Source organism: Magnolia sinica, chromosome 8 (assembly GCF_029962835.1).
Source record: "Magnolia sinica isolate HGM2019 chromosome 8, MsV1, whole genome shotgun sequence".
In the NCBI taxonomy this organism is placed as follows: domain Eukaryota; kingdom Viridiplantae; phylum Streptophyta; class Magnoliopsida; order Magnoliales; family Magnoliaceae; genus Magnolia; species Magnolia sinica.
Genome location: NC_080580.1, coordinates 1,396,651 through 1,420,215, shown reverse-complemented (window position 1 = coordinate 1,420,215; position 23,565 = coordinate 1,396,651). Strand labels below are relative to the sequence as shown.

The following is a 23,565-nucleotide window of genomic DNA, read 5'->3' as shown; positions in this document are numbered from 1 at the left end:
TTGCGGACCTTGGGGAGGCGTGACCTGACTAGCTTTGAGGGAATCGCTGTTAAGTTCACGGGACATACCGCGTCCATCTGGTGCACCACCCGTGGGTTTGGCCCTCATCCCAAATATCAGGACAATCTCAATTTCGAAAGTCATCCGGGCCACAGAATGAGAATTTAGACGTTTCAAACAAGAGTTTACAATGTTCCCTGTGGTGTAGTCCCACCTAATTTCTAAATTGCCCTGAATTTTGAAATCCAGGTTGAAAAATGAGGTGGTGTATACGATGGGTGAGGTGGGTCACACGCACATTCACCCCAAGTGGCATTCTACTAGCGCAGATCACACCTTGGTGTCCCACCCCGATTGATGGACGGGTGTATCACCTGTACGTTCCAATCTAAATGGATGCTACCTATTGGAATGTATTTTTAATACATTCAGAAGTAAACACACAACCGTTAGGTGTATTTTTGCAATAAATGCCCCCATCGGAACGGACGGTGATAATAGCTTATAAATTAACTATCGAGCACTCAATCACTGTGCACGTGTCACCATGTATAGACCCACAAATTTCATCTATGGGACGACTCATTGGAGGGGGGTGGATTTGGTGCGGCCAGCCTCACCGAACACGGCATTGTCCTGACCATGGGGCCCACCCTGATGTGTATTTTGTATATCCACACCGTTAATCGGTTTTTCCAATTCACTTTATACATACAGTTCATTTTAGACATGAACCCAAAAATGAAGCAGTTCAATATCTCAGGTAGACCACACCATAAGGAAACAGTGGCAAATTATTTTTATTATTTTTTTTTAAGAGAAAACTATATTGAATGAAGGAGATGCCACGTACGGCTTACAGCGCAATGATTCAGAGGCGGGCTGATAACAAAAGGAAAAGGCCTCCTCTATTGTGTGACTATACAAATAAACATCAGACAGCAAACTAGGAGGTCCTACGGTTATCCAGACCCACTTTGTCAAGAAAGAGGAGACATCTGATGGTGGGTGGGAGGGCTTTCCATGAATGGAAGTTGCGGTCTTCCTGGCATTCACTCCCCAGTCTTGGCAAGCCGTCTGCCACCGAATTAGCCTCTCTAGGAGTATGAGAAATTTCAGTCTGTACATCTTGCGAGATGGACCAGATGCTCGCTTTCCAACACCAGATTGACCCAGCACTCTTGCTGCTGGATAGAGCTTGCACCACAATTCTAGAGTCGCTAGCAACTTGGACTTTATTGAATCCAAAAAGAGCACATAGCATAAGGCCATCAAGGATCACCTTGATCTCCGTCCTGGTGTTAGTGCCAATGCCATATCCTCCGTAGAAGCCACCGTACAAAATTTCCTAAGGCCATATACTCAAAACAGTGGCAATTGGACACCCACTGTAAAAAATTTCCTAAGGCCCACCATAATGTTTATTTTCCATCCAACCTGTTGATGAGCTCACACAGACCTTGGTAAAAGGGAAAAACAAATATCAGCTTGATTCCACAAGAAAATTTTAATGGTCAATCACCACTGTTTCCTTTTGTATGGTCCACCTGATATTTGGATTTGCTTCATTTTCTGGGTCATGCCCTAAAATGAGCTGGCAAAACGGATGAATTGCTTGGATATGTAAAATGTACATCAAGATGGGCCTGCAGTCAGGCGCGCACCCAATCCAGTGCCATTCGAGAGGGAGATGCAACTGTAGAACTGGAAGTACCAGAATATGGTGAAGCCACGTGGCAGAGTGATGGATATGTAGGTCCACCTATGTATTGGGAACCACACGGATGGCTCACATTTGACAATAAAACCCACAAGACGGACATATCCTCAACTCATTCTACAGTTGATCCCATGCGGATTGCCAGGAGACTTAGTCGAAATCTTTGGAGCAGACGGTGCTGTATGTGTTTCATCCACACGGTCCATCTGTTTTATAAACTCATTTTAAAACATGAACCCAAAAATGAAGAGAATCCGAATTTCAAGTGGACCACACCAAAGGAAATAATAAGAATTGTATAACTTTTGAGACGAGCTGCATTTTGTGAATTTTAACACACGAATGCTAAAAACTTATGGCATCGGTGGTCTAGGTGGCAGCTCTCTCTTTCCTCTCCTTGTGTGGATGATTTACCGCCCATTCCATACTCAATAATTTATGTCTCACAGGAATGTATGCAACCACTTGTATTCAAATAAAAATAGCGGTTGAATCCATTAAAATAAGTAATTAGTATTTCTGTTTTTCCTGAAGTTAGGAATTTCTAACATCAATCCACGTGCTATGTTATGAACTTTTACAGGATGGAGGGTACCCATTCCCAACCATATTATTAATGTTATTTTTAATTACTTGAGTAACTATTGGAATCTTACTCTCAGTGTAGCTATAGGAATATACTCTCACTTATGTCTAGGAATGTGCCATGGCCTATAATTTTGGATTGTCATGTTTCAATATGTGCAATAGTCCTCTTAATAAAAAAGGGGGAGTAGAGGATTTACCAGTAGTCCACATTCTAGCTAGAGCCCACCTAAAGAACAGGCCTCCATCATATGTGGAGCGCATGAACGTATGCTATTCAACAGGTTGGGCCCACTATTAAAATAGCAGATGAAGATAAGAAGAAGTTCCATTAATTAATTGGGCCGCAAGTATGAGAAAATTTGGAAACTTAGAAGCTATATGAGTAATGTTTGATATTCAAGGGCATCATGTAGCTGATGAATATACATGGGTCAACTCGGATCGAACCCAGCTCGAATCGAACTCGGATCAAACCAATTCGGTGACTCGGTTACTTTTGATACTGATGTTGCTCACCAAGTGTTTGATGAAATGACTCAACAAAGTGTGGCTGGTTGCAAGGAAGGTATGTATATGAAACAAATACCTTTTTTTTTTAATTTAGATTTTTATGTTGCTTGGAAGGTATTTGATAAAATACCTGAACAACCTTTGTTGCTGTTTTACAGACAATGGGATTTTGAAGGTGTAGTCCAGGTGTTCGTGGAAGTGCCGCACAGAAAAACTCGGCTTGATCTTGGCTTGATCTTGGCTTGAACTTGGCCCGAGCTACTGACAGAACCAAGCCGAGCTAGCCAGTCAGGCTCAAAGACCAGCTGAGTTCAAGCTGAGGTCAGCTAGTGGCCAAGCCGAGTTGAGCTAGCCTCAGCTCGACTTGGTTCCGCTCAACATACACACCTACTCATCAAACTAATATCAAGTTGGTAGTCTAAATGCTAAACTAATTTCTTAAGATTGTAACGTCTTTTTGAAAACTTTAGCATGAAATATATTAATAATTAAACATCTTAGTAATTCAATATTATTCTTATTATAATAAGACGGAAAAAAAAAAAAAAAAGACGATGTCTTTTTCTTATTAAATTCATGATACAATCTCCCTTTGCCTAACATAAGATTTTTAAAATTAAAAAAAATAAATAAATAAATAATAAAATAAAATAAAATAAAATCTTGTAATTTGACCTGGCAGAGCATACATATCTCAGGGACTTGTATTGATATATATATATATATATATATATATATATATATATATATATATATATATATATATATATATATATAAAATAATATATCTAAATCTTATTTAGGGAAGTACTCAACAAACTCTTTTCATTTGGAAATCTTTCTCAAAATAACTACCAATAATAACTTAGTAATGCCTGAGGTAAGACAAACCTTCATCTAATATTTATGACCTAACTTGTTTGTCTTGGCGAATCTTGACCCCAAGATACAAGTCCTTGATTGTTTGCATTTCAGCAACAACATTTAGACCTAACTTGTTTGTCCTGGCGAATCTTGACCCCAAGATACAAGTCCTTGATTGTTTGCATTTCAGCAACAACATCTCTCATTTGCATTCGTTTTCTTGGAGATTCTATAGAGCACAACACACCGATTTTGACCACTGAAATCAAGCAGTCATGCATTCTATTTCTTGCATTGATTTGATTTTCATTGCCTTGAAAAACTTCAGCTTCTTCTAAGAGCAGTTGTGGATCAACAATATCCATTACTCGTTCAGCCAGAGCCAACTTAGCAAAATGATGGAGGCTTAGATTGTCCTTAAACATGTCATCAGTTGGCCCCTTCCCTGTGATCATCTCCAATAGAAGGATTCCATAGTTGTAAACATCTCCATGTGTAGGTTTTCCACCCATCGCATACTCTGTAATTTATACAACTTATATTAGAATCTAAGTGACCATAAGTTGGTGGTAGACAGTGAGATTCAACACCGAGGAAGAATATTCTATTTAAGAGGAAGAGGATCTGAATTCCTAACATCAATTGGTGTGCTATAAACTAATACGTTCTTGTAAAGATGCACATTGAAAAAGGATCTGCTACATAAATGAAAGAAATCAGCTCCTCAGTAATCAGGTTAACATATGAGTTGCTGTTATGATTTTAATGTAACACATATCACAAATAAAGCCATTAACACAAAAGAATTCTTCATACCTTACCATGGTGTGATTCATGTGGGGTGCAACTGAGTCCCACTTTGTATATCCAGATCTTCGTGAATCTTGCCGGGTGTGGGTCATTCAAATTTTAAGGACCCTGATTTGAATAAAGTTGGGTTGTTGTAGTCATCAAGTCCTTGGACCTTCGTTTTGATCTAGGATCCCATTCCATACACCTGGCGAAGGAGCAGTGAAGGAATAGGTGATTGATAGTCTCAGCTTGATTATAGCACATCAGGCACACGTTTGGAAGTACCAATCCCCTATTCATTGCTTGAATGAGAACCAAAAATCATCTATGACCTTGCAGAATACAGGTGAAGCTCTCAGAAACAGAGCAGTCTACTGGAAACATGCAGAAAAGGCAAAAAGGGTACTGTTTGCCTATTTCAACAGGGAAATAACAACATGCACGATAGAGCGCAAGAAATCAAGAAATGCTATATTTTGATAGATTCATGAATAAGAAATCATAAGACTGCAGGAAATACTAAACTACTCACAAAATACAACATGAAAAAGATCCATACACAAAATGTAGAAACATACATTTTGATAACATTATAGAATGAAAGTTCATGAAAAGCCTATCTACTAGGTAAAAGGAACGAAACCATACTAAGATTAAAAGGTTTACCCTAGGAGACCAACCCTTTCCTTGAGAACGTATAATAGCATATGTGGAGCTCTAAATGTTAAGAAACAATGATATCTGTTTGCAACCAATTCTTTATTGCCCAAGCTCAGACAAGGGCATTTTCAAATGTCCCTACAGTTACATTCAACTAAATAAATATCCAAGTGTAACATGCAGGGTTGTCGCAATAAATTAATTGCACAAGACAGCTGCATGAAAACAACTAGAAAAGCAAAATACACCAAGAAGACAGATTCATAGCTATCCCATTAGAGATGCTGTCACAGAACTTTGTAGCATTCAAGTAATGCAATTGCAAGGATTGATAACTAAGAATCCATAAGTCATACTGAGGGCTCACCCTCGACTTCAGTGCAGTTGGACGAACTTTGGCGGTTAAAATCTGACCCAGGGTGGATTTGTTTGACTCCATTTCCAGAGAAGGAAAAAGAGTAGTACCAGGTGGCGTAAGAAGCCTGGAATCAGAAAAGAATCATCGGTAAGTCTCAATCCATACTCATTTGTTTAACCTCACTCACATCATGCATAAGCCAACAATAAAATTGCAAATAAAATCTTCCAGTTCCGACGCAGATGCATCTCGAACAGGCACACATGTGAAAGCAAAAATCAAGATGCTTAACAAAAAACAATGATTAAAAAAAGGCAGAATATACTTTCCATCTTGAAAGGAAGTAAATTTCCGCTTTACGAGGAAAAAAACAGAGAAATGAATTTCTCAATCAATTTCACAACAATATTTCCGGAAGAACTAATGCAAAAGAGAATCGTTACTGAGAAGATTGTTTTTTTTTTTTTTCTTTTGAAAGGTAAGATTGTTCTTTTAATAATTTGTGATATAAGAAAATTCAACATTGCTAATTTGTATTAGTGCAAATTATATAACAAGGTATTGATTTTCTTGAGGTTTCAGGCAAGGGAAACACAAAACTCATACTACTAACCCATTCACTCCAGTCTACCTACAGGAATTCTTAACTCAACGATGACATTCAACAAACCTTGCTCCTAAATCCAGGATCAAGCTATCCTTTTCCTATCAGTTGTAGCAGCCACAAGCCATTTCAACCATTCTATACATTACATGGGGTGACATGATGCTTCAAGAATAATTCCTCATAAATCATTCCAAGCGCCAAAACTCCCAACATTTATGCTTATCAATAGCCCTTGACCTTGAGTCAAAAATTGAAATACGAAAAGATTTCACATCCACCAGAGTTGGTTATTGCCTCAAACATTTTAAAAACTTGTTTCTCGTTGTTTCAACTATTAGAGGAACAAAAAAAGATCTCAAATGTTTGTTGCAAGTATCTTGCTATGCTACTTGATGAACCTAAGGAAACCATCCTTATCCCACCAAAGTGCATAATTAGCTTCCACATCAGTGTTTACGCACACAAGACAATTGGTATGGTTAAAGATCTAATAATTGCTTGGGAAACAATCACCATTTCCAACATAGATGACATTGAAAGAAGTTAATTAGCACACTTCTCTCTAAATCCATGGATGTACTTTCTAGTTATTGTGTTCTGGGTTTAGTCTCACATTGTTTCTTGTTACAGTAACTCTATTTGCTATCCTTAGGAATTTAGGTTCTTGAGTTGATGTGCTCCATTCTAGTCAAGATGTAGCATCTTCGATTCTCTGGAGTTCTATTTTGATTTCAGTTCCTGCATGATATTTTTGAATGATTTTTTTTTGAACTGCAATAATGGTATTGAAAGAAAGGCCAAAGCCAAAAGGAACACATACATAAAAGAAAATAGATTACAGATCTAACCAAATGACTAAAAACTAGGCTGGATTGACAGATTTTGAAGCTTTCACCCATTCCTTCACATGCAATTTAGCCAAACTGAAAACCTCTGAAGCTTGCCTTTTTGTTAACAATCCCAGGTGTATTGGACTATACAAACCCACAATGGGTGATATAGGCCTGTCTCAGCCGATTTTCCCCCCTTGTAAATTCTGAGAAAATTTTCTGGAAATAAGGAAAATTGTAAAATGCCTAAATCTATTATTAAAAAATAATAATAATAATAATAATAATAATAATAATAATAATAAAAACATGTGTTCAATGGAGAATCAGACCATTCCCTGATAAGAATGTTGATTGTTAGCTTCACCACATAAAAGTAAAGCAAATATGCCCTAACCAAATACAAACCAAGCATGATTTTGGTGGATTAGATCCACTTTATTGAAATATATAAAATAAGGATGGAAAAAAGTGAAAAGCAGTGAACTGATGGCTTACCCCTTCATCCTATTCCCCTCACCCCCCAAATGGTCTATTTTGCTTGGATTAATCAACCCCCACTAATATCTTATGTTTTGATCCCCAAAATAGGCCAGGATGTAGTAACAAATTGAGTTTCTCTGCTCCCCTTATAGTTTGAGTGAGGAAAGAAGTGGGAAATGAAAAAGGCTTTTTCTTTTGTAATGGACTAGTTCACCCTGTATCACATAACGGGCCGGCCGGATATGGCCATATAATAACCAATTTTTAAAACCATGTGCATGCATCTCTAGATCACCTATGTGAAAAGGACTATGAGATGGGAATTGTAGCTGTAGGGAGAAAAAAAACCACATAAACACCCCCAAGCAAGCTTTTCCACGTATGTCTAATTGTTGAGTTGTGGCAAATTCAATTGCCATCTTTAAAAAGGATGACATGCTTGCTATAGAAGAGGCAAACATTAAGTGTTGCCCCCCAAAAAGTTTGCCTTGTACAAGAAACAAACTATGCCCAAAAGTAATTCCAGTGCAGTACATGATGCAAACAACACGTTCCATACCAAGGTACTGCTTCAGAACCTCATTCCTGCTTTTATTCCAGAACTTATCTTGCACCCATCTTCAACTGCTGTGATTAATGATTCTACCAAATCAATCTATTTTCTACTCATATGCAACTTCCGTTCTAAACTAAATATTACTAGTTATACATACACAATCTATAAAAACCTAATCACTATATTAAATATGGATGCATGCTTTACATTTAGCTCTATAATACACAACTAGAGGCTGTCGAAAATTGTCTTCACAGCTTCTTTACACCACCAGTTTTAATTCCTCTGTATACGAATTTTCTGAAACTTTTGGTGGTAGAAGTGCTGCAATACATGGTATGCACGTGCATCTCCAATCCTTTGCAAGTAGTTTTGTTTGATTCTACAGTATTTTTAATATATATATATATATATATATATATAATGTGCGTTACAGTTTGCAACTCAACTTTTACAACAAAAAAAAAAAAAAACCTGCCAGAACTCTTAATGTTAGGGGAAATCTGGGTGATCTGATTCCCAGGCCGATAAGATGCTGGTGCCAAATTATGAGATAAGAATGACACCTCAGTTGTGATTGGGGAAGGAAAGGGTGGGAAATGCTAACATGATTAATGGGTTCTTCCCAAGTACCAAATGTACCGACTGCACTTTGGAAGCCCTGCCAACCACAACTTGGGGTGCACGCAAATATTCCTTATCATCAATTTTTTCAGCATTCCTTAGTAAGTAGATGAGATGCCATAACATTACCAATCATAATCATTTTTCTCGCCGTCAGAGTTTAGGAAGTCATCAGAAGCAGTTTTACGTGGTGTTGATGACACTATCTTGAATATGGGAGAACCACCTGGTTTCGACCCTGCTATCCAGAAACATTTGCAAGTTAGAAGATGGAAAAGATCTACTACTTTGTGGATAAGTCCAGTTTTACAAGATTGATAACACTAATTAACAATAGGTGATTTTGATACACACATTTCCAAATGCAGCCATACATGTCAAAATGGCACGTGTTTGGGACATCCAAGCCGTGCATCAGGTGGCCCCCACCTCGTAGATGACCCAAGCTAAAAAGCAGGCCGGTCCACCCATCATGTGGTCTACACTTGTATGCTTAATGTACACCAGATATAAACTTGCTACCGAACATCTATTTGTGTGTGTCCTACACCATATCTGATGAGTAGACTCGCCCAATGTCGGGAGTAGGTCATCTACATGGAGGGGTCCACCTCAGGAACATGTATGCCGTAGATACAAAAATTACAAAGGAGATTCAAACGTTGCACTGTCGAAAATGAAATTCGAACCAAAAAGAATATCTGAGTTCTGAAGCTATCACTCACTGGACATTGACATCCGATTCATAGAAAACTAATAAAGAAACCAAAATAAAATGATGATGCGAAATAGCAATTTGGCAGCATTTTCAATACCTAAGGCCTGGAAAGAACTGAATCTAAGCCCAAGAAGTCTGAATGTTACAGTGGGAACCATCCGAGTGCATACCTAAAGGAGGATCGAAATCTTCGGAGGTGTGGAGTAGCAGCAAGCTATTCCGCTCCTTCTCGCGCTTCCGCATCCCGAGAAACAACGCAAGATCCTCTTCCTTGCCCTTCATTACAGCTCCAAGGCTCCTCCCTTGCCTCTGTTGCTCTACGGGCGCTTGCATTTGCGACTCTGCAGCCCTGAAACTCCGATTCATCGCTATACGGCAACGAAAACGACAGCGAGAAATAGCGATTTCCTGATTTAAACCCTAAAACTCAACCACTCCATTAGATCTGTAAACGAGCTGCCAAACTCTCATTTTCTACAACGAGACTCCGTCAGACTTCATCGCGACCGTTCGATTGATCCGGGCGCCAGAGAGAGAGAGAGAGAGGTGAAAATAGGTGAAAATGGAAGGGCATTTCAGAGCGAGCGGAGAGAGGGGGCAATCACGAGATCAGGAGCTCCTTTGCTTTGATTTATTGACGCGACAGCACATCTCCCTCTCCCTCTCTCTCTCTCTCTCTCTCTCAAACGCTACGTTTCAGGATTATATTGAAGGGAAAGTAGCGTCAAATGCCCCCGGTTCCATGGATAACTACTGTAATGCCACTGTAGATTTTTTATTGGGAAGACGTTTGCGTATCTCGCGCAGGTACTACCGGGGGGGAACGGATTGGCTACTCCCCTTGACACCAGCGCTCATGATCGGTGCCATGTGGGCCCCTCCATGATTTATTTGTTTCATCTATTCCGTTCATCCATTTTTACATATCATTTTATGTTCCATATTAAAAAAGAGAGGGATATAGATATAATACATGTGTGTTATTTTCAACAATTTCAAATGATGGTGGGTATATTCATTCAATATACCACCGTATTATCAACAAAGCGCATGGCATTAATTTTATTCCATGGTATTAAGGGAAATCCCTAGGTAATAAGTATGTTTTTTGAATCCCATCCCACCTAAACCCTTCTGCCCAAACAGACCCTATTTTTTTGCCGTGGATTAGAAAAATGGGGATCATTCAATCGTAAACACACATGTTTCAATGGTAAACACACGTGTCTAGTCCATAGGATTAAATGGTCTTGAATTGTATTCAGTGGGTTTTGCACAATAATCATTGCATGTTGGAAATACGATGGTATTTTAATTATCAATCCATGTTTAGGATCAAAATCTTAATACCGATAAAATATTGGATTCAAGAAAATCCCGTTTGGTGGATCATGAAATTTTAATCAATGAATTAAATTCATAATTAATGTTGGTTACTTAACAATATAAGACCTACATGTGCAGTAGACTTCAAAATTTATATAAATCTTAAATAAGACCAAATGCCATTCCATTCTACTGAATCCCAACCTTTACTACCCTCCCCAAAAGCCTGATGGAATTTAGACCGATTAAATACAATTCCATCCCACTTCATCTCATTTAATACTATGCGCCAAACAAGCTCATTTATACACCATCAAATAAGTTAGGTTTATGATCAAATTATGAATACCTTTTTTAAAAAAAATTTAAAGTTACTTAATCAGTTCAGTTTTATAAGTAAAAAAAATCAAGATAAACTTTTCTTAAATAACTTATAATATAAATGCCACTTAAATTCACATGGAATAACTCACCGGCGTTTTGAAACCTTCATCGTGATTAGACACATCATGTAAATGGATTGAATTCCATGTAAACTCCACCATAGGCCTGTCCTACTTGTCTTTAGTCTTCAAATACCTAAATTCCAAATCAAGGGGATTTAAAGTCAAGGATAATTTTAAAATCTTTAGCTATATTTAGCAACTTGTATATGGAATTACTAATAATTCAAAAATACTAATGCATTGGAATTATGTGGCATATTTACAAGAATTTAAATGTAATTACTAAATTAATATTAATATCCTTACTGAGGGGACATATGTAATGTTTGATATAGTGATCGTAATAATTTAATTAAAATATATATGTTGACCAAAAAATGGTGAAATTTCATATTTCAGATTGACCACAGCATAGGATCACAACTGAACCACTAGCTTTTTTAATCATTGATTTAGAGGGCTAATTTATGGACCGCTCAAATCATTCCATTAATATAATTTTAGTTATGAGGCCGATGGTGAATTAATAACTTAGCGACAACAATATTGTTACACATCCCACCCTCTTTCTTTCAAAAATAAACAAAAAACGAAAATAATTGATTATCTCACTGAAAAGAGAGAATGCAAAATCAGTATGAGAGAAGCCTGACAATGCCCTTAATTCCAAATGCATCCCATTTATGCTTCCAAATAACTTTTGGATTCTGAAAACCTTTGAATGCCGTCAAATCCTCCCAATCTATTCCGCCAAATGAGACTTGATTCACTCCACAAACTTGCCTCAGTGATGCAGACAGCAGCCAATTTTGGACGTTGTTAGGACACATGGCAATATCAAATGTTTATGCTTTTCAAATGGGTGGGGACAATGTTTTAAAAAGCAGCCTAGTAAACTTAAACTGCTAGTATAAAGAATTTTCTAGCCATCCATTAGTCCAGAAATGAAGCAGATTCATTTCTCAGATGGACCATACTAGCGGTGATTGATCATTATTGTGCCAAAAACATTGGGATCAAGCCATTATATGATTTTTCCCTTCGCACAGGCTTAGGTGATCATATCAGCACGTTGGATGGAAAATAAACCTCATGGAAACTTTACTATAGCCCATAAGAAGTTTTTAATAATAAAGTATTCAATCACCACTGTTTCTTATAATATGGTCCACCTGAAATTTTTGTGTTTTTTGTTTTTAAGCTCATTCCCTAAAATGATCTTGGAAAAAGGGATGGAAGACATGGATATAAGATCATAGGTGTTCCAAAATGGTAATGGCTAACGGCCACCACCGATAATACGGGCTGTAACAGCTATTATGGTCTCCGGATCAACAGTTACTGTTTTTTTTTTTTTTTTTTATGAAAAAACTGTTGTAAAATCGTTACGGGACTGTTATGAGGCCGTAACTGCCATTTCGACACTTCGACCCTGTTATTACTATTATCACTACTTAACGGCTGGCTGTTAGGTAACCGACGAATTTGAATGCCATTACAGATTTCAAGTTGAGCCGGACAATAATGACACCACCTTTTCGGGCGAGTTCGGAGCCCGAAATGCACTTTTAAAAGTTACCCTTCCATGGCATTTCAAGCACGGATTGGATGGTTAGGATCATTTGCTAGGATCATAGTCTGTATCAACCTGACATAACATGAATATAGGGTTTTTTTTTTTTTTTTTTATTCCACAATTGGCCCCGCCTCTACTGCTTAAGAAATTTGAGGGTGATTTTGAAAAACGCTTCGGTGGGCTCATAAGTGCATGGGGACCTTTCAATGCACTGGTTGCAGTTGGGAAATGTGTACCGTCCACATCATCAATCTGGACCGTTCATTTGGTCCAATTATTGATTAGTTGATTCTCACCATCCAACCAATAGCATGAAGAAACGATTGAATGCCATTTTTTTTTTCCAAGCTTAGGTGAGATCATCAAAGCCAATCATACTTTGGAGTAGGGGTGCACATGCGTTGGTTTAGTCTGGTTTCCAGGGTGAAACCGGAACCGATCCGTTCCATACGGTTCTAGGATTTTCGGAATCAGAACCAGACTGTTAGCACCCTAGAACCGAACCGGACCCGGATCGTGAAAATTGGTTCAGTTCCGGATCGATTCTACGATTCTGGGCTTTTTAAAATCTAGCCCAATCCTGAGAGAGAGGATCAGTGAAAGAGAGGAGTAACGAGAGAGAGAGAGAGAGAGAGAGAGAGAGAGAGAGAGAGGAGCAGCGAGAGATAGAGCTGGGCATAATGGACCCAATCCAGTGGATCCGACCTGATCCTACCCGATCTGACCTGATTCGAACAGAACAGACGGCCTGGATCGGGCAGATTCGAGTAGGATCATGCAGATCGACCGTTAATCGAATCAGGTTCGGGTCAACAGCAAATCCAATCGGACCGATCCGAAATCCGATCCGTTTGGAACCGATCCGATCAGATTCGAACAGAACAGGATGTAGTTAATTAGTAACTAGGAAATTATAAATTGACCCCTCACCTATATATATCTATATCTTTTACCCTTTTTAACCCTACTCGTCCTCTCTACCAGCACGCCGCACCCAAACCCAAATCCCTCAAAACCCTACCCGTCCCTCTCTACCCACTGGCCTCTCATGCACTTAACTAGTAATTTTGAAGTGTTTCATTCTTTTCTCCTTTTCAATATTGGAAGGTACGGAAGGAGTTCAACGGTGATGTTGATTCTGCAATGGCTGTGGTACGGGTGGTCTCACCTGATGCATCATATGGTCATGAAGATCTCGATGAAAAGGATGTATGTGTATGCAGTCGGTTTGGGACCTTGAACCTCCATACAATCGAAGAGATCTTATAGAGTTTCCTGGTGACTCGTCCACCACTCCTCTTCCTTTTGAAATGCCTACTGCTACCTCTTCCAAAAGGCCTTGCCAATTGTAACGCCCTGAAATTCGGGGGTCGAGCATAACTCAGCTCCCGAGTTCCAAAACATCACTTATGCAACATATTTAATGATGGATGTATGTTGACTGTATTAGCGCATAAAACATGGAACAGATTAAGCCAAAACACAGATATGATTCAAGGATAAGTGAATAAAGCAAGCGGAAGACTTATAGCAAAATGTGTACAAGTGTAAATCCCTGAATTACATATACAAGCCAGATCGTATAGAAGTGTTATTTAACAAAATTACAAGTATTAGATTACATCATTTAAGTTCCCAAAAATAATCCCAGAGATCCCGCGCATCAGACCGAGGCTCGCTAGAACCCGTCTGAAAACTGCATATAAGAGAAAGCAGCCTCATCATCATCCATCTCCCGCTCTGCTTCAGAAGTCGCATTAACATCTGCAACATCAGAACCTAAGACAGAGTCTGGTGGCTGTTTAGCACCGCCCCAGAAACGTGGGAGTGAGTGATCAACTCAGTGGAACAATAAGGCACTGGTTAACATGTTATCAGTTCAATCAAACAGTAATGATAAAGCAGGACAATTAAATAAATCCTAAGTACTCTTATTAATGCAAGGATGTATGCAAAATGATGCGTGCCCTCACGCGTACACCCTCAGCGTCTTCATCTTACGTTACGCATGACATCGCCTCAAAGTGCGCCACATCTACAAAGCACATGCAAATGCGGTGCATAGATATGATTACCAAGTTGTTATTAGTCCATTTCACACAGCAGGATTGGAAAGCTAAGATACCTTCCTCATATCACCATCCAAACAGTGATCCATACTAGGGTCGTCAATCCTACACATCTCATACGATCATATGTTTGAGGTCGTAGCAAAGGGCTCGTCACCAATCAATGCACGCCTTTCATGCCCTTACTACCACAGTTCGGCTCGTCACCTCATTGCGGTATCCAGGTATGCTCGAGGTCACTACAAAGGGCTCGTTACCAATCAATGTAGGCCGACAGCACGAATATAGTGTCCCATACCACCATAATCGGCTCACGAGTTTAGTTGCTCACTGGTCACTACGGGGAGGCTCGTCACCCCAGCATAGGCCGACAACTCGACCACGGTGTCCCATACCACCATGTCCGGCTCATGAGTCTTAGCGGATCAAGTACCATAGTTAACAGGATTTCACTGGTAAGTTCGGTACCCTAGATTCAAGCAGTAGCGACCATACATGGTGAACATACATCGGACAATCGGGTTACTTGACGAACTCGATTAGCACGAGCGCACGTTGAGTTGAGCGACATAGAGTGCGCAAACACTCCGCGTGGCCAAACCACTGCCGACAACTCTAATACGGCTCGGGTTCGTCTAATACGTCTTACGTGGCGAAAGCAATCTCAACCACGAACATAGGGTAGATTACCGATTTCCTGGACTAATGCATAGTCCCAAACACCTTACACTACTACAGATGCTCATATAAAATGTAGAACAGTAATGGAATAACAATTCAAATCATGGTACATACACATCTGAAGAATATCAACTTAACATAAATGTAAGCATAGGTAATGCTTGAATTTAAATAACTTGGAAAGTAACTTGCATAAAGGAAATCATGCGCATCAATAGGAGTATTGAGAATCACTTCTCAATGCCCGCAATTAGTGTAATAAGTTACACTTTAGATCATTCATGCATTTCTACGAACACTTAGCATACATGGAACAACATACATGACGTATGTTGAAATACATGCACTTTGACAATTCCTTTTACCAAGGAGTTGTCATACATGCATCTAGCATACATACATGACAAATAATCATGGCAAACATAAGTGCATATTTTATACGTATACGGTACTTTATAAATACACATAGAATATACAAATCTCAATATAGCACATGCATATCAGGAAAGCAATGTAAACACAACATTTGGCATGTGAAATCTCATCCATAACAAGAATAAATCACTAACTGGCATTGAAAGCCTTGAAAACCATAACCTATACACTTAAAGTCCGCACCTTAAGCAAGGAAAGAACCACCGAACTGATTTAGACCAGTTGTCTTCGTCAACGGCGATAGGATATCCTAAAATAAGGATAGAAATGAGATACAACAACACCAAGACTAATCTAAGCTCTAACACAGGTTATGGTTAGATTAACTTACCCCAAAAAGAACTCAGAACCGTCGGAAGAACGATTCAAAGTGAAGGTTCAAAGATGAAGAAGAACAAGGAAGAATCCAAGATGATTCACCAACTTATCTCTCTCACTTTCTCTCTCTTTTCCACTCTCTTTCCAAGCTAGGGTTAGAGAAAATTCGTATGGAAAAGAGAGCTAGGGTTTAAGGACTATAAATAGGCCTATTATTGATGAAAATAACCCCAGGGTCAAGGTATACTTAAAGTATAACCAAAACCTGCTTCTTACGATCCAACGAAGCACTTCTGGTGGGCCTATAACCACGAAAGGTCGGACTTAAGCTCATTGACCATGGATCTACGTCAGGCTGAGTTTTCGTACCGACCGGCTCTTCAGATCAGCCGTGGCGGACCACACTCAATTCAACGGTCACGGGATCTCGATCAGGTCCACAAGCACTAGGATATGCCTGGGCCACCTTCCCTGATCAGAGGGTGAAATTGGGTCAGAATCCAACGGTCAGATAGCTTAAAATCGTTGCACAAGCGACACGACTCAGATTTCAATAAAAGCTTATTAAATTCCAACCGTTCTCATACTCTTCACTCCGAACTCAATCAAATCGACCCAGAACATCACATGGACTTGATTTTCGAGGTGATAGTCAAGCCCAACTCGGTAACCGCAACAGCCTAAGATCATCGCCATCGGACTTTCGACGCGCGGTACAGGTCCGATCCAGATCTTTCAAAAATTCCCCAGAACAACTGGATTTAGCGATGGATCCCAGATTTCAGAGTAACGTAGCGCTAACTAATCTACACGTTTAGAGCCATGAAGATACAATTTAAAGTGATTGATGCGAATTTCACAAGCAATCGAGTATAGCGCTAATTACCCCAAAAATAACTACTTAAGGAAAGATTAGCACAAAAATTCCAAGGTCGTTACAATCTACCCCCCTTAAAGAAAATTTCGTCCTCGAAATTCATACCTTCATATAATCCTCGAGGATCAGAGGGTAGGTCTTTCTGACCTCAGCTTCAGATTCCCAAGTAGCCTCTTCCACACCATGATGCGTCCATAGCACCTTCACAAGAGGGATAACCTTGCTACGCAATACCTGCTCCTTCCTGTCGAGAATACGCGTCGGTCACAGTACATAAGTGGCATCCTCACTCAACTGCACTTGCTCCCAACTGATAATATGCGAAGGATCAGGAACGTACTTCTTCAGCATAGAAACATGAAATACGTTATGCACGCCCGCAAGAGGTGTGGGCAAAGCAAGGTGGTATGCTACCGCTCCCACTCGATCCAGAACTTGAAATGGACCAATAAATCTCGGCGTCAGCTTCCCCTTCTTACCGAACGGCAAAACTCCCTTCATAGGAGAGACCTTCAGAAAAACATAGTCTCCCACTACAAACTCAAGCGGTCGACGCCTCGTATCAGCATAACTCTTCTGCCTGCTCTGCGCTGTCAGAAGTCGACGTCGAATGATGTCAACCTTCTCTGAAGTCACCTGCACCAACTCCAGGCTAAGCAAACTACGCTCACCAATTTCTGTCCAACAATGTGGTGCTCTGCACGGGCGACCATACAATGCCTCATAGGGAGCCATGCCGATACTCGCCTGGAAACTATTATTATACGCGAACTCTGTATACTAAAGACAATCATCCCAACTATCCTTGAAATCCAAAACACTAGCTCGCAACATATCTTCCAGGACTTGATTCACGCGCTCCGTCTGCCCATCTGTTTACGGATGAAACGCAGTGCTGAACTTCAGTTTCACACCCATCGCTTCCTGGATACGAGTCCAGAAGATAGATGTAAAACGCGTGTCTCTATCAAACACAATCTTCAGGGGAACTCCATGCAGACACACTATCTCCTTGATATACAACCTAGCCAACTCGTCTGCAGAGTAAGTGACTCTGATCGGTAAGAAATGCACCGACTTCGTTAATCGGTCGACGATCACCCAGATAGAGTCATACCCCTTCCTCGTCCTCGGCAACCCAGAAATAAAATCCATAGAGATGAAATCCCACTTCCATTCAGCTATGGGCATGGGCTGCAACAACCCAGGAGGTCGGCAATGCTCTGCCTTGACCTGCTGGCACGTGAGACAACGAGAAACAAATTCAGCAATCTGGACCTTCATATTGTCCCACCAATAAGATCTCTTCATATCCTGATACATCTTCGTGATACCTGGATGCATCGTAAGTTTAGAACTATGGGCTAACTCGAGAACCTCCCGTCTCAAGTCAGGGATGTCAGGAACACATAACCGGCCACGAAAACGTAGGCCCCCATCAGAACTAACACTCCAGTCGGAGTTCTCATCTGTACCAACCCGCTGTCTCATCTTCACCAAAAGCTCATCATCTGCCTGAGCTGTAACGATCATCTCGTCGATAAAGGGCTGTACACGAATGTGTGCAATAACCTCATACGGCTCAACCACGTAAGCTTCTGCTCAAAATCGCGCACGAACTCCAACATATCCCACTCTGCTATCATCAGCGGAGCCGCAAACTCAATAGCCTTCTTGCGACTCAACGCTTCTGCCACAAGGTTCGCCTTGCCCGGATGGTAAGAAACATCGAACTTGAAGTCCTTCAATGTTTCCATCCATCTGCGCTGCCTCATATTCAAATCACGCTGCGTGAAAATATACTTAAGGCTCTTGTGGTCGCAAAAGAGCTCGAACTCCTCACCATAGAGGTAATGTCTCCAAAGCTTTAATGCGAATATGACAGCTGCTAATTCCATTCGTGCGTAGGGTAATTCTCTTCGTGTTTCCTCAATTGACGCGAAGCATAAGCAATCACCCTATCCTTCTGCATAAGGACACAACCCAGGCCAACGCGAGAGGCGTCAGTATATATAATATACTTAACCCCTTGCTCTGGTAATACTAGCACAGGGGCGGACGTCAACTTATCCTTTAGCTCCTGAAAAGCTAACTCCGCCTGCTCATTCCAAACAAACTTCAAATCCTTCCGTGTCAGCTGCGACAACGGTCTGGCAATCTTCGAGAAGTCCTGAATAAAGCGTCGATAATAGCCTGCAAGACCCAGAAAACTCCTCACTTCAAGAATGTTTGTCTCCTGCACTGCACCTACCTTGGCAAGGTCGACGGCTATTCCTTCCTTGGACACCACATGTCTCAGGAACTTGACTTCCTCTTTCCAGAAATCACACTTCTTGAACTGCTGATGCTCCCTAAGAGTATCCAAAACCGCTCTTAAGTGCTCTCGTGCTCTGCCCGGCTCGCCGAATAAATCAAAATGTCATCAATAAAGACAATGACGAATCGAAACAGGAATGGCCGAAACACCCTGTTCATCAGATCCATGAACACGGCCGGTGCGTTCGTCAGACCGAACGACATCACAAGGAACTCATAATGACCGAAGCTGGTCCTAAAAGCGGTCTTCTGCACGTCCCCATCCTTGACGCGCAACTGATGATACCCTAACTGCAGATCAACCTTCGAAAAGTACCGTGCCCCCTTCAACTGATCAAACAGAACATCAATCATGGGTAAAGGGTACTTATTTTTCACAGTTACCAAATTCAGTCTGCGAAAATCAATACACAATCGCAAGGAACCATCATTCTTCTTCACAAATAGAACAGGTGCTCCCCAAGGAGACACACTGGGCCAGGATTGTATGTGTTAGAGGTGGGCCCACTGAAAGGTCTTTGGTAATTGCTTACAACATTGGATTGCTCATTTAATACCTCTTGAAAGGCAGAGATAGTTGGACAGTTTTCAGTAGTATGAATGTTGCAACCACAGATGCTACAAACAATTTCCTTAGCCTTATCCTTCTTAAATTCTATGGCCTCGAGTTTCCTAGTGAGATTAGCTACCTTAGCATTAATATGATCATCTTCTCTCAGGAGATACATTCCACCCCTTTCCTTGGAGTGAGTCGGCCTAGACGCAGTACTAGGTCTAGGGGAGATATCCCATGTTTGTGTGTTCTCAGCAAGTTTATCAAAGTAATCCCACACTTCATCAACTCCTTAATTTATTCATAAACTCCCCATTACACATTGTCTCGACTAATTGGCGCATGAGAGATGTCAGTCCATCATAGAAAAAGTTCGTGATGCGCCACGTTTCAAAACCATGTTGTGGGCATGAACTGACAAGATCCTTGAACCGCTCCCAACATTGGAAGAATGTTTCATCTTCCCTTTGGGCGAAGTTCATGATTGACTTTCTTAGGGTGTTCGTCTTATGGTATGGGAAAAACTTCTTAATGAACTCCCTTGTCATGTCATTCCATCTGCCAATTGATCGAGGACGTAGTGAATGTAACCACGTCTTGGCTTTCTCTTTCAAAGAAAAGGGAAAGAGTTTCAACCTGACCGTGTCATCAGATACGTTAAGAAAAGTATAAGGTAGCTATGATCTCGTCAAATTCTTTTAAATGTAAGTAAGGATTCTCTGACTCAAGCCCATGAAATATAGGGAGGAGTTGGATCACCCCTGGCTTGATATCCATGTGTCCTTCATTCTCAGGAAAAACCATGCATGAGGGCGTGCTCACCCCCACCGGTTGTAAGTAATCTCGTAAGGTACGAGGCGGGGGTGCTTGATGCACCTCATTCTCATCTTGGAGATCTTCTACCCTAGGTTGGGGTAGAAGAGGTTGATTTCCAGCCATATCCTCCATTAACTCAGGGGATTTCGAGCGGTGTCTAGTCCTACGATGAACAGTTAACCCCTCAACTAATCCTCCTTCAGTCAAGAGACGTCGAGTGTTGTCACGAGCCCACTTGGGCATGAATCACTCGCAGCCCTCAATCAAATTCTAAACCTAATCCTAAGAAGGGAAATAAAAATCTAAACAGAAAAAGAGGGTTGGACGGAAGTTACCAATTTGGAGTCCCTAAATTGAAACATGCAAAATAGAACAAAACAAGTTAGTTTCTAAGAATGGCAAGCCTATAAAATTCCTAAGAAGAGAAATATAGAAATAAAAAGAAACAAGGAAGAATTCCTAAATTAGAAAGTAGCAATTTAGAAAGAGCGTACCAAATTTAGAAATTTCTAATAAGCCTACAAAACAGAAAAGTTAGTTTCTAAACAGAAAGTCTTAAAATAGAAAATTTCTAAAAATAAAATAGGAAACAAAATTAGATTCTAAAAAAGTTAGAATTAGAAACTCATTAAAAAGGAATCCTAATCTAGAAATAGTAAGGAAGAGAGAAATTACCAATTTAGAAACCTATCTCAGAATCCTACAAAATAAGAAAGTTTGGTTAGTTTCTAAAAAAAGGAAAACTATCTAAAAATAGAAAGTTATTTAAATAGAAGATTTCTAAAAATTAAAGGAAAACATGGAATTAGAAAATTCTAAAATAAATCCTAAAAATCAGAAAAGTCCTAATCCTAAAACCAGTTATCTTCAGGAAACGTAGCCGTCAATCCCCGGCAACGGCGCCAAAAACTTGTTCACACCCCAAGTGCAGGGTTGTGATGTAGTAATAAACTCGGTAAGACCGAGGTCGAATCCACAGGGACTGAAACCTGTACGTTATCTGAAAATAACCAGATCTAGAACTAGGCTAAGATGAAATTTAAACCAATTGTGATTTGAGGAATATGGTGAAATATTAATTTAAACTTAAAGAATTCAGAGAAAGTGAACTAGGGATTCAGAGGATCCACTTGTAGAGATCAGGGAGATCTTATGCCTGCTTCATGGATATTATACTGAACTTACTTGATATAGTTTTCAAGAGATGAAAGGTATAAGAATTAGGTATGATTCCATCACAAATCCATGCCTAAGAGACAAGGTAAACAACAGAACTTAGACCAATCCATAACCAATCAAAAGATGTATGAGTGCTAGGAAGGATCCCATCATCTACCCATGTCTATGAGACGATGGCGAACAACAGGGTTTCTGAACATCAAAATAAAAGGAAAGGAATTATTCAAGCCATCACAGATCTACTGTAATTTAAATCACAACAAATCATTAATGACTAAAAGAATTTCTTAAATCAAACAAAGTCAATCAGTTCAGTTCAATCAAACCTGTAGAAGCTCCCATCACGCCACAAGCTTCACCTCTTAGACCTAGCTAAGGGATTTAGCCTAACATAATCATAGGAAAAAGAAGAAAAATAAAGAAAAAATACATAAAAATTTCAAACACTTCTCTCTCCGCCTCACTCTCTCTATCTGACGTCCCCTATTCAAGCATACCCCCTTCTCCATGTTTGAAACTCTTTTTATAGCTTTTGGAGTGGTGGAAATCGGATTTGGGAAGCTATCGTACGCGCAGCGAAAGCCTTTTCGCAGCCAAGTTTGGGGCTTCATAACTCTCGCTTTCCTTGCATTATTTCTGTAAAATCAGCGTCTCTTGAAAGTGTTTTGGCTGGCTTACACGATGGACGGTTCAGATCTGCCATATGATCAAAGATGGTGGGCCACAACTGCATGGAAAGTCCGATTTCGTGGACGTGCGTAGCCTTTCGCACGTCCAGCGCTGACGTGATTGGTGGGCCCCACAGAGGTGTTTTCAAGGAAATTTACCCCATCCATTAGATTGCCCTCAAAATTTCAGTAAGAAACGGATGGTTTTTCATGTCCATTGACTAAGAATCAGAGAAGAAATCATCCAAACATCAATTTGAACGTTGCAGGGCAGTCCACTTATGGCCTCTGTATCGCGCACGTGTGATTGCATGGGTCCAAAAGCTCAGCATGGGTTCGATGAATTCGTGGCCCTCTACACGATGGACGGATTGGATTATCTGTACAGGCCATGGGTGGGGCCCACTTGCGTCCGCAAAAACGGACAGTTTCCGTCCGTTATACAGCGTTAATGCGGCAATTGCTGTTTTAAAGAAGAAGATACGGGTCAGCCGCGCTGACCCGTTATACACGGTACGGTGCGGCTCGGCACATGTGTACCTCATGTACACACTTTGGTTATACGGGGCCCACTGTAATGTATATACAAGATCCGATCCATCCATTTGTTTCCTCATCTTATTTAAACCGCCGAGACCAAAGTTGAGACAGTTCCAGATATCAGGTGGGCCCAGAATCAACGGTTTATGGGCTGATCTGTCAGTTGGGGCACTTCCATAGTGATCCAAGGGCTGAAATTTGATATGTACGGTTAATTTATGGCCCTCAGGCCATGTATGAAGTTTTGAGCCAATCAGATGGCGAGAACTATATGATCTTGCATTTTTCACCAATTTCGGGCCTCTTTAACGTGAATAACTTGATTTCCTCGGATCCCTGGTGTGTAATTCCATCGATCTTGGTCCCCTGGAGTCCGTCCCTTGCCTTGGGTGTCATCAGAGCATCAAATCCATGGTTTAAGCACCCTTTTTCAGTTCATGCTTGTAAATACACTC

General features: G+C 40.4%; 1 protein-coding gene and 1 non-coding gene across 2 annotated transcripts; one reads left to right on the top strand and one right to left on the bottom strand.

Annotated features, from left to right (window-relative positions):
* Positions 1-4,133: 4,133 nt before the first annotated feature.
* Positions 4,134-10,099, bottom strand: LOC131253749 (uncharacterized). The gene is made up of 4 exons (XM_058254886.1): positions 9,481-10,099; positions 8,722-8,830; positions 5,502-5,616; positions 4,134-4,202 (listed from the first exon to the last, which is right to left on the bottom strand). Exons 1-4 carry the CDS (start codon positions 9,674-9,676, stop codon positions 4,134-4,136), a joined length of 489 nt encoding a protein of 162 aa, XP_058110869.1. The 5' UTR covers positions 9,677-10,099.
* Positions 10,100-20,300: 10,201 nt separating this feature from the next.
* Positions 20,301-20,407, top strand: LOC131254613 (small nucleolar RNA R71). Its single transcript, XR_009175734.1, has one exon. It is a non-coding gene; the product is annotated as a small nucleolar RNA R71 (small nucleolar RNA).
* Positions 20,408-23,565: the final 3,158 nt, after the last annotated feature.